This window comes from Wyeomyia smithii, chromosome 3 (genome assembly GCF_029784165.1).
Source record: "Wyeomyia smithii strain HCP4-BCI-WySm-NY-G18 chromosome 3, ASM2978416v1, whole genome shotgun sequence".
Taxonomy (NCBI): Eukaryota; Metazoa; Arthropoda; class Insecta; order Diptera; family Culicidae; genus Wyeomyia; species Wyeomyia smithii.
This window is the reverse complement of record NC_073696.1, coordinates 52,336,884-52,349,265: the sequence shown is the minus strand read 5'-3', so window position 1 is coordinate 52,349,265 and position 12,382 is coordinate 52,336,884. Positions and strand designations below refer to the sequence as shown.

Genomic DNA, 12,382 nt, shown 5'->3' with positions numbered 1-12,382 from the left:
AATCTTTACGTTTGACGAAAAATAATGCTGTTTCGCGTGGAGGACAACCAACAGCCGTCATGGGAAATTCCAGCTAACCAAGCAAAATTGAGCTGTCTCCGAATAATGCTTAAATTGCCAAATAGTTTCATCATCCGTGCCTACCTTGGCGAATCATGACAGTGACGATGGATGATTCAACTAATTTTTATAATTGCTCCTGCCATTGCTGATCTATTCATTGCGTTCCGATTTCCTCGTCTACAGAAGCGTTTCTTCTTGATTCGGCAGAAGCACTTAAAATGTGTACACTCTAGTGAACATCACATAACCCAATCCATATACGTATATACTGACGTAAGTTTTTCTTCTATTTCCGTATCTTCTGCAGGCTTGGCCCATGTGAACTTCCTTTGCCGGACCAGTGGCTCGTCCATACACAGCTCTCACAAACAACAGCGCAATCGTCGTCACAACAATATTCATCATCGTCGCAAGCAAGTGGCCCTAGCTTGGGTTTGGGTGGACTGTCAACACTGCCGTTGCAAGCGCAGCAACCTCAACAACAACAACAGCAACATTCCACCAACAGCAGTTCTCACCCTCAACCGCCGTCAACATCACAGCAACCGCACCATCTGCAGTCGAAAATAATGAACGCCGTGGTTCCGGCCGTGTCGGTTCCGGCAGCAACCAAAAAGATTCGTAGGAAACCAGATACGAAGGTAAGCAGCTGAAAACCTGTTTTACGCATGCTAAACTAAAAGTTCCACTGTTTCCATTTCGAATCCAAACAGCCCCAATCACAGATCAACAAGTGCAACAACGAGAAACGCCGCCGAGAGTTAGAGAATGAATACATCGAGCAACTCGGCGAGTTTCTTCAGATAAACAAGCGGGATATGACCGCTTGCAAACCGGACAAAGCAGCGATACTCAGTGAAGTGGTGCGAACGGTGAGTCTAGTATGAACCGTTCGATTGTCCTTCTGTTCAAAATTACTTACGGAACCACTAATCGTACCTCCATTAGGCATAATTCAATTCGTGTAGGGGAAAGTAGGTAAAGAAGGGCACCCTAAGGTTTTATCTAAATAATTACTTAGGTATTGCTATTTAGAACGCAGTAGTCATACAAATTGAAACTTAAGGTCCTTTGTTTTCATAATCATTTTTGGTATTAGTGAACTTCCTCCAAGTTTTATGTGTTTCGTGTCTTCAAAAATAAGACTACAAATTGCTGTTTTTTGACATGGTTGAGAAAGACGGACACTTGGGGTGGGTAAGATGGACACTACGAAGGTAAAGGTGGAGACTCACAAAAAAGATGTAGTACGTTAAGTATTCTTTTGGTATATGTGTTAAGTGATGGCCATACATTACTCTACGTTATTAGAGTCCACCTATACATCACGTGAACAGTTTGAGAGGATGGGTTTCGACGAAGGCGAATATTTTACGCCTATATGGCCTGTTCTAACTGCTAAGTGATTAATATCTGCTGGTTTCTCTCGCGGGTGCACTTTGTGAACATCTGTAGTACACAACAGATGCTACATGTGAAAGTTCTTGGAAAATCCGTGTGTCCATCTTTCCCTACCTTAGGGTGTCCGTCTTGCCCGACCTGGTTGTAAATTTTTCAAACGATCGTAGCTCTTCATCGGAACATCGAAAATCTGCTGGATTTTCACTAGAAAACCTAGGAAAGACTAATTAATCACTATACTATTGTGAACAAATGAAAACACGTAAGTTTCACGAGTTTTTCACTATTTTCCGTGAAATAAAAATTACATCAAATTGCGCGTTCACGAAAATATTCTTTGTTTTACTTACAAATTTGACAGTTTGCTTGCTAAAAACCGATAATGCAACTCAAAAGCATTAACACACTATAAAGAAGGTATTCGCATCACTCAACTATCATAATACATTCTAGTTTGTGAAATATTAAAAGTGTCCATCTTACCCGCAGTGTCCGTCTCTACCTACTTTCCCCTACATAAGTTGAAATGAATATTTAATCAACAGAGCTCTGTATTTCACTGTAAATGCCTCTAGACGCAATTTACTCTCAAAAAGCTAATCACTATTAATAGTACTCATCCCCACCCACCCACCTTCTGTCATCCTGCATCCATCGGTACTCTCAGAGACGTTATGTCTCAGTCTCTCTTTTCTCTCTCTCTCTCTCTCTCTCTCTCTCTCTCTCTTTTCCTCTGTTGTCTGTGTTTAAGTATACAGAGTTTAAATCGGTCCGATTACACCATTTTCTGCACTAGTGAAACTGTTTTCATAACATCATAATAAAGTTGTACGTTTCACTTTCAATAAACGCCACTTCGACAGCCACCCGTGCTTACCGTCCCACCATCTCAGTACGCGGCAGCCGCGATCGGTTGATATTTGCGACCGCGGCATCGCACGATCTCGTGGCCGGCTAGATCCAGGCCCAGGCCGCTAACCGTCGTCATCTCATCGTTGTCGCCGCGCCGTCATCCGCAGCAACAGCATTTGATGTTGTCTGTCGGAAACGGCGCGCGTTGCCAACGGAACACTTCGTAAACTGAAGCCCAAAAGAAAGAATGGAAAACATCATCATCATCGTCATCAGTAGCTTGCATCGAAGTGCATCGACTGGAACAGTTTTATGGACACAAGCTTAGATGTGCTGAGTTGCTGAATTATAAGTTTATGAAGGCAGACACATACGGCGTCCATGTTGATAATTGAAACTCTCACACAGCTTCCACTAGAGAGATTTTTGGTGATGTTTTCTTCTCTCTTTTTGCTGTATATGCAATATCTCATATGTATACGAGTTGTTGCATGAATCACTGTTAAAGTTATAGTTTTTTGTTTAGGCACGATCACTGAGCTGATTTTTCTTCCCAAAGTTATTCAAATAATTTTGTTCTAGAAACCATAAGGAGTGAGTGATGAGATGTATTTTTTGTATTTATTTCATTCAATTAGTTGGTAGTTGCAGATCCGGTCTAACTATAGAACGATTTATTTTTCTATTTACCATTTTCAAATCGTTACCATCATTAGAACCGGAAAATTTGACGTTTAACGTGGGGCTAGGTGTTACTTTAGCTGGACGGAATGCTGTAGAAAGTGTAAAAAAGCGTCGTTTTCAAATGCTTGTAACCTTGCTATTACCGAACGGTGTTTAAAATGTTATCCAAAAGCAGTGGTTTAATAATTGACATACATTTTCGATTAATTATCGTAATTTTTTTAACGCTGACAATTGTCATTGCATTCAGGCAAAGTTTCGGACAAAAACATGGGGTTTTCAGCGAAGAACTTACATACTTGTTTAGTAAACAACGATTTGGATTCAGTTGCAACAGCCAAGCATTTTTTTGTATCATGACTAATTTTCGAGATGGTACTATGTTAAAATGGTATGGATGATTACACATATTTTTAGAGTCAAAACGATTTGTTTGATCGGTTCAGCGTCCTCGGCTAAGATGTAGATTATATTTTGTCTTTACGAGAAAAAAATACGCCGCAAAAAAAAACAAAACAAAATCTGAAAAGATTATTTTTTAATCTTTCCTTTATCAACTACAAAAAGATTAACTAAACTCTGCTGGTTGTTTTGGCGTTGAATTACGTCTTATGGCAACATTCTAGGATAGGGGGAGCGTCACGATATTGTGAAATGTAAAATGCCAATCAGAGCGGGGGCCTAGTGTGGTTGGTAACGTCTCCGCCAACCACGCTCGACGCCTGGGTTCGAATCCCACCGCCGACATAGGTGTCGATGGTTGTGAGGTGGCGTGATCCACTCACAACCAACCCAACTGGTCTAGATTCAATCTTAGCCGACACCGGGAGATTTTCTGAGGCGAAAAATCTCTGGGATCACGCCTTCCATCGCATGAGGAAGTAAAGCCGTTGGCGCCGGTCCGTTAATAAACGGGTCGTGGGTTAGGGTCCTGGGTGTGGAGTCGCCTCCCTGGGCGTCGGTGATTGGCCACAACAGTGGCGGAACTAGATCGACGGAAAATAAGCGAGAATAAAAATAAATGCCAATAACTCAGTCAATTTGCAACGGATTTTTTCCATTCTTGCATCAGTTGATGACAAAATTAGCTAATCGTCAACCAAAGTGCGAAAAAGTGTGAGTTCATAATGCTAACCATTGTATTATTGAAGAATGTAGAGCGTTGTTTTGAACGCAGATCTTGACTAATCAGAGCTTAAAACAAAGCTAAATACCATTCAATATTAGAATTTTTGGAAACGGGATGATGTTCAGAAACTGGAATTCGATTCCAAACGCAATTTTAAAATCCATGGTGTCAACTGGAAAACATCAAAAGAAGACCAGACCAAATACTACTTACTAGGGAGAATTCTCGGAATCAGAGAGCTGTCCAAAAATCCACTCCAGACGCCATTTTTAAGTTCAAGGCGATGACTTACGATTTGTGGGAAGTGCTCCATAGTGGCCAAACACCACTCAATATTAAAATTTGCGGATACGAGATAAGTATCATGGGCCGGAAATTAACTCGAAACGCAATTTTGAAATTCAAGATGTTTACTTCCGGTTTCTGAGTAACAGCCAAAAATGGCCTAATATTAGTGTTTTCAGAAATTAAATCCGGCTGTAATCGACCCTAGTTACCATTTTTATTTTTTTTTTAGGCTCGCTACGTTATTTTCCAAGAGTTATTGTACTAGTGTAGGATATAAGTTACTGACATAAACATTTTAACGTTAAAGTGAGTTGAAAGATTTTTATTACCGAAATTTACCGTTTTACATCATCAAAATAATTCATCCCAATCGCGTTTATTTCCCAACAATAGCAATAAAAACATTGACATAAGACAGGATGTCGTAATTCTACGTTACCCCGCGGTCGCGTCTCATACATAACCTCTTCGACTTTTTTCTTGAAAGAAAGCAAAAAAGCTAGGAACAAAACTGTTGTCTCCAACTTTTCCTGTCTTCGGAAAAGTTTTTTCTCACATGTCTTTCCTTTTTGATAAAGAGGTCATTCTATAATATCAGTTCTTCATGTAGACTCATGACTGCTGTTTCAAAAGGGCTTCTCCAAAAAAGTGAATGATGAATGAAATATTTTATATCAGAAAAACGGCTTGTTCGATTGAGATTGTTTTTTAGCAAAGTTGTAGGTAATAAAATTGCGACTTGAAAAAAAAAAATATATATATATACACTGTAAACAAATTTCTTTTTCTCGGCCAAATTGTCACAAAACATAAAATGTCTCAAAATGTATCTTTTTTAAAATTTCCTTTTTAAACACCAATTTTTGCTACAATCTGTCAACATTTAGCGATGGTGAAATGAGAAACAAAAAAGTTGAGAATTTCGAAAAAAAAATAATATAAAAAATAAATAAGTTGAGAATTTCAAAAAATATATTTGAGCTAAAATGGTTTGTTTGATTCCTGGATATGACTCCAGAGAAGTTGCAGGTAGCATTTTTGTCGTTCCAGAAAAATTATATACCGTTAGAAAAAAAAATTCCTAAAAAAAAGTTAAAAGAATCTTTATAAATTGAGTAACCACAAGAGTCTACTTTTAAAAGATCTGAATTTTTTTCACAAAAACTAAAACAAGTTATGATTTGTTGACGAAATCAAAACAAACATTTCAATTTTTCATTTTTTTTTACAGTGTATATATTTTATGGAATGATAAAATTATTGATAAATGATAAATACTTTTTTCGGTGGGATTCCAGAGTTACGTTATTCTACGTTCCACTTTTTTATGCGGAATGGTGAAAGGGAAATTAATGGTGAAAAATATTTAGGGAAAATCAGAGAATTTTATCTTAAAAATTTTTTCGCCACCCTGCATTAGTTTAGAAGTGCGCCGGGTATCTGAACGAGCATTTTCATGAGAATTTGGTTTTCAGTGCAAAGGAGAATGTTTTTTTTCTGAAAAAAAAACATATTTTGAACGCTAAAATTGCATTAAAATTTTGTTTTCGGAAAAGTTAAACTTCGTGTATCAACAACAATCGTTCATCGACCGGGGAATTTAATAACGAACATATAATAAAAGATAAAGAAAATCGGTTCAGTAGTTTTACCGCAATCGTGAACACGAAAGTCATTTTTTGAGAAACACCATGACGAGGCGCGCTTCAAATCGCTCTTATTTTCTCCATATTGCTCAGATCTTGATGAAAATTTGAGAAAATTTCTCAAGAAGTTGTACTTAAAGATCATGGAATATTTTTTTTTTCGATTTTTTGAAAACTTTAAAGGTATACAACCCCTTAAACAAACCGTTTAGATGCTAAAAAATTGTTTATCAATAATACTAGAGAAACATTTCAAAAGGTCCTATCTGCTTTAATCGATTTTTTGATCGATCACTTTCATTCAATCACCACAACGCGTTAAACACCTTTTATGACACGTTATTTGCACAAGTTGATGCGGAAGGATCACCCTAGCCTTCTGAACGAAAACCACGCTCGGGAGAGTTACTAAAGCTGAACCATTACCAAAATGAAAAGACGCTCCGGAAAAACGATGAAAGCAGATAGGACCTTTTGAAATGTTTATCTAAAATAGACACTTGGCACAGGAAATTATTCCAGAGTTCGATTTATGTTATCACAAAACCCGGGACATCAAGTCTATTGTAATAGACACTCGACGCAGGAGATTATCTCAATACATTGATGTCCCGGGTTCTATGATGACATAAATCGAACTCTGGGATAATCTCCTGCACCAAGTGTCTATAATAATGTATTATTACACCAAGTTCTTTTGAATTTACACTGTGAAAAAAATTAGAAAAATTTAAAAAAATTCAAAATAAAAAATTACACAGTGCAACAAAAATTGACTTTTTTTCTGCCTTGGTTTCTATATATATTTTTTTTTTGTGTATTTTGGTGCAAAACCAAATTTCCCCGAGTTTGAACATATTTCAACATAAGGGGCAACAACAGCGCCATTTTGAATTTTTGAGAAATCGAAATTTTTTGATGTTTTTTAAACGCCATTTTGTTTCAAGACCAAATATCAAAATTCTATGAGTTTGTTCACATATTAGCATCTTTTTACCCATCTTTTAAAGAAAACAGATCTTAAATCGGACAAAAACTGAACTCAAAACGGTGATTCTTCGAAACCGGCTTTGGCATGGTTTTAGCATATTTCACAGAGCAAAACAATATCGAGTATGTATGAGCATTAATGGTAATGTGCCAATATCTAAAAGTGATACCTAATCGAATTATATATCATATTGAGTAACAAAACCTCAGAAATCGATTGGTAGGTGTGTGATCTACGTGAAATGTCGGCAACATGTCGATTTTCCCCCTATTCCCCTACAATACTAAAATAGCATTATCTCGACATTAAATTAACTTATTTGAAATCTGTTTAATGTTATATCAAGAGTGTAAGCGTTACTCAAAGATATAATAACAATTTGTCTTTTCATGATCCTCCTCCTTCTGCATGGAGGGGGTTGCTTTTAGATATTAGCGCATTACCATTAATGCTCATACATACTCAATATTATTTTGCTCTGTGAAATATGCTAAAACCATGTCAAAACCGGTTTCGTAGAATCACCGTTTTGAACTCAGTTTTGTCCGATTTAAGATCTGTTTTTTTTTTAAAGATGAGTAAGAAGATGTTAATATGTGGACAAACTCATAGAGTTTTGATATTTGGTCTTAAAACGAAATGGCGTATAAAAAACTTAATTTTTTTTCGATTTTTCAAATATTCAAAATGGCGCTGTTGTTGCCCCTTGAGGTGAAATATGTTCAAACTCGGGGAAATTTATTTTCTCATCAAATTTCATCAAAAATCAAACAAAGAAGCCAAGGCAAAAAAAATGTTGCACTGTGTTATCAAAACTTAGGGTGACCAAAATTTCCGATGCAACCAAGTATCTAACTTTTTTATCTTTGTAGATAGAAGAAAAATTTTTCCTACAATGTTATAGTTCAATTAATTTTAAGTAACTTTTTTAGGTTTTTCTCTACCTTCGAAAACAACCGATTTATTTTGAAAAAAAAAAACACATTTTGCGCTCTAACTTTTTTATTTCAAGTTACACCTCAAAACTGTCTTTAAACGACTTTTAGAGCTTTTTAAGAAGAACAATTTGCATTGCTGATATCGTGAAGATCTCAATTCTACACAAAGTTATTAATGTTTTTCATCAAAAAATATGCGTTTTTAATTTGTTAGTCATTCTTTTTGGGGCAAACATAAAAATATCTCTTGGTCTCATTTTGAAAGACATACTTGACTCTATGAATGGAGGAATTTTTAAAAATATGTTATTTTTTAAATTTGAGTAAATTCAATTTAAAAATATGACAAAAATTACAATAATTTTATACATTATGCATGCAAAAGCACCCAGATTTTTTTTTGTATTTTTTCTTATAACTAGAAATAATTACCTTTAATTTGATCCAAGAAGATCGAAAATCGATCAACTGGTTCAAAAGTTAATAATTTTTTGAAATAAAATACGGTTCCGATAATTTTTCAATAAGCGCTTTATCATATGTAACAACTTTGTAGAAGAAAGTTTTTCTCTAAAATATTGCAATAGAGCTCTAGACCCAAATTTCTGCCTAAATTTGGTTTCTGGACCATTGTGCAATGTATAGAAAAAATATGTAGTTTTTGTAAAAAAAAATCAGATCTTGAAAAAGGAGACTTTTGTAGAGGTTCAATTTATATACAACTTTGCTGAAGACTTGTAAATCAAACAAACCATTTTGGCTCAAATAAAAAAATATTTTTTTGAAATTCTCAACTTCTTTGTTTCTTATTTAAGCATTTTAGCAACCATTGTAATTTCCAGTGTGTAAAAAGTTACATGTTTAGAAAAAAAAATACTTGAGATATTTAATATGTTGTGACAATTTGGAAAATTTCGTTAGTTTTTATTTTTTGCAGTGCATATATTTTTTCCTAGAACCGGAATTTTATTACCTACAACTTTGCTGAAGACACAATTTTAATCAAACAAGTTGTTTTTCTGATATAAAATATTTCATTCGTTAATCACAATTCTGAAAAGAACCTTTTTGAACAGCAGTTGTAAGTATACATAAAGAACTGATATTATCAAAAAGGAGCAACAGTTTCGGCAAAATCGGAAATAATCGATCAGGATCGATTCGTGAAGTAGCGTGGACTTGCGCCAATAATAATTGAATAAGCATAATGGGGCCGAAATTTCTGTTGTAGTAGGGAAAAGCCTATTTGAGTAGAACCTATAGATATTCCTCCTCAGATAGGCATGAAAACCCTCTTATCTTTTCATACATATGAATACAATTAAGAAAAATTACAAAACCACAAAACCTATAACTAGAAAATACAATTAATCTTAGACAGTAGTTTTGTTTTTAACATTTTTTTTCATTTCTTCATGAAAAAACAACCGTCACTGTTTAGTTAATCTCATGTAATTTTTTTATTCGAAAAATAAGCTTTTCCAGAGAATTAATTTTTAACTTTAAAATTTTTTCCTTAAATTTTTTCACGGTGTATACTTGTTACGGAAAGACCAAATAATAATCTACAACTTTGCCGAAGACAAATCAAAATTATCCGATAGGGCTAAGAAACGGCTTTATTCGATGACTTTTATTTTCAAAAATTCATTACTTTTGATTTTTGAATCAGTTGATCGATTTTCGATCTTTTAGGATTAAATCAAAGGTAGTTATTTCTAGTTTCAATAAAAAATACCAAAAAAACTCTGTGTGCTTTACAATGTATATAAAATTTTGTCATGTTTTCAAATAAAATAAAATATAAAAAATAACATATTTTTAAAGTTTCTCCGTAAAAGAATCAACAATTTGAGATCAAGTAACATTTATTACGTTTACCCCAAAAAGAATGACAAACAAATTAAAAAGACATATTTTTGATAAAAAGAATTAATAACTTTTAATAGAGTTGAAATGTTCACGAAATTGTTTCTCTTAAAAAGTCTTAAAAGTTGTTTAAAGACAGTTTTAATGCGAAAATTGAAATAAAAAAAAATAGTGTGAAAAATGTGGTTTTTCAATCTAAATCGATAATTTCCAAAGATAGAGAAAAGCTTATCAACAATCGGATATTTTCAAAGATAGAGAAAAACATCAGCTGCTTTATCATATGCAACAACTTTGTAGAAGAAAATTTTTCTTTAAAATATTGATCCGAATTTTCCCCTATATTCGGATTCTGAACCATTGTGCAATCGTAAACACAGGTTTTGTCCTAGAACTCAAGCTGTAAAAAAAGTTTAAAGCTTTTTAATCATTTCTGTGAATTTTTGTGCCCCTAACGAAAAGACTTAAAAGAATTTTCCAGTAAGCAAACGTACAAGCGACGAACCCGGCGAACAACTACTCTGTGGCTTTAGGACGCACTGCTGCATTCACTAGGGGCCCCAAAATTGACAGGAATAAGTAAAAAAGCTATTATCCTTTCAGGGCAACTTTTTTAGCTCTAGGTCATTTTTTTTTTTGCTTTTACCAACCAGTTTTACACTGGTTTTAATGGATTGCTGCAAGGACGAAGAAAACTACGTTCCCTTCTCCATTTTTTGAATTTTTATTTTGCACGCCTGTAGCGGAACTTCCTTCGTCGGGTAATTCTACATCAAAATAAAACCTCGCGTAGCGGGTATAATGCAACTCTATTGGCATTAATAGCGAACAACCACATTGAACGTTTCGTAAAAAAAATATACTCCCATTAGAGCATGACGAATTTCAAAGACAAACTGCTTTAAACTACTTCTAGCCGCACAATCGAATCGTCATCCATAAACAATACCCCGCGTAGTGTGTTATATTAAATAAACCTGCTGCAAACAGGCATCAAACTTCATAAACGCAATCTAAGACTCATAAATCTACCAATTTCACACTCATGCTCCGTCCACTTCCTTCCATATTGCCGCTGTGCGATTGACCTATCCGTCTCGATCGCGAGTGAACTGAGTGGACAGCAGCAACAGCACGCAAGCATATATCAAACCTCCGCGCGTAACACTCACGAAATTGCTTGCGCAGATTTACGCGATGTTGACCCTCGCAAATCTCATCTCATCAGCTGCTGTTGCTCCCCTGTACCCACATTCGGTCGAAAATGAGAACTACTAGAAGAGATCAGCTGCACACTGCACTGATCGCGGTCATGATCATCTATATCCCATCGACGATGGTTCGGAATCGTCTTGAAACAAACTCACAACACTTCATGGTATAAGTGTATCGGTGGTCAAACGACGAAGACAATCAATCATACTTATGTCGTAGTTACCGTACAGTGATGCTTACCCGCTGCTAAACTTGATTTACTGCGTAATCGTGCGGATACACCCGTACACCCAACTGAGTGTGCTCTATATTCAACACGATCACGGCAGAGATTGGTCTGGTGGTCTGGTCCGTAGAGTTAGGCTTTCCCCGCCGCCATGAAAGCAAAATTGAAACGGCAACAACAATAACAATAAACCGGATTAATCATCTTCGAATATTTGCTGCTGATTGAATAAGATTGATGGTCACAGATGTGGAGTTTCCTTACTAAGCTAGGCAAAATAAAATATTTTTCCGTCTCCGTGTCTAAATAAAATGGACTTTGAAATATAAATAAGAGATCGTTACAAAAAAAAACAATAACTCATGTTGTTGATTACGTCAGCTTTTTAAGACCAATATAACGAGTTTCGCTTTTAGTTTGAAACCTGCTGCTGAACCATGGAATAAGTATGCGATACGTTAAACAAACATTGACTTTTGCCGGTCGTACGATTAGAAGAATTTGCCGATGCCGGCCATTAACATTTTATATTTAACGACTATGGACTGATTATTTTACCGCACGTTCTTGTTACAGTTTCGCCGATTGTTGGAGCAGGGAAATCGTGATCTAACCGGACCGAACCGGTGCTCCAAGTGCTCACCTGACTGCAGCGATTCCTGCAAGCTGCACCCGGTTCAGCAGGGGGAAGTATCTTCGACGGAACCACCACTACCGGAACCGTCTGTCAACGGCCACTCGCCGGAAAAGTCAGCCTACTTCGAAGCGGTTCAGCATTATATTTCGAACGTGGGTTGGGCGCTGCTCGAAATCAACTCGGAAGGTGTCATCGAATGTGCCACCGAGAACGTACTGGACGTGCTTCACTACTCGCGCTCCGAGCTGCACGGCCAGTCCATCTATTCGTACCTGCATACTGGTGATCATTCAAAGCTGAGTCCTATTTTAAATAAGAATACGTTTGAGCTAAATTGGGAACAAGATGAGGTAAGAGTTTCCGAGGTGAATACGTAGTTGATCGTTTTGGTTTGCGCTACAGATATTCACGCCCCCTCCTTTCCCATGTATTTATTAACCGTA

The 12,382-nt window shown here is 36.1% G+C and overlaps 1 protein-coding gene across 23 annotated transcripts in view; it reads left to right on the top strand.

The window, feature by feature from the left end:
• The window catches only part of LOC129732202 (probable serine/threonine-protein kinase yakA), a 320,944-nt gene that overhangs the window by 294,433 nt on the left and 14,129 nt on the right, over positions 1 to 12,382 (top strand). For all 23 annotated transcript variants that reach the window (XM_055692835.1, XM_055692831.1, XM_055692827.1 and 20 more), the window contains 3 exons: positions 371 to 704; positions 777 to 935; positions 11,879 to 12,289. In XM_055692835.1, the coding sequence (XP_055548810.1) occupies positions 371 to 704; positions 777 to 935; positions 11,879 to 12,289 (904 nt within the window). The remainder of the gene's footprint in view (positions 1 to 370; positions 705 to 776; positions 936 to 11,878; positions 12,290 to 12,382) is intronic.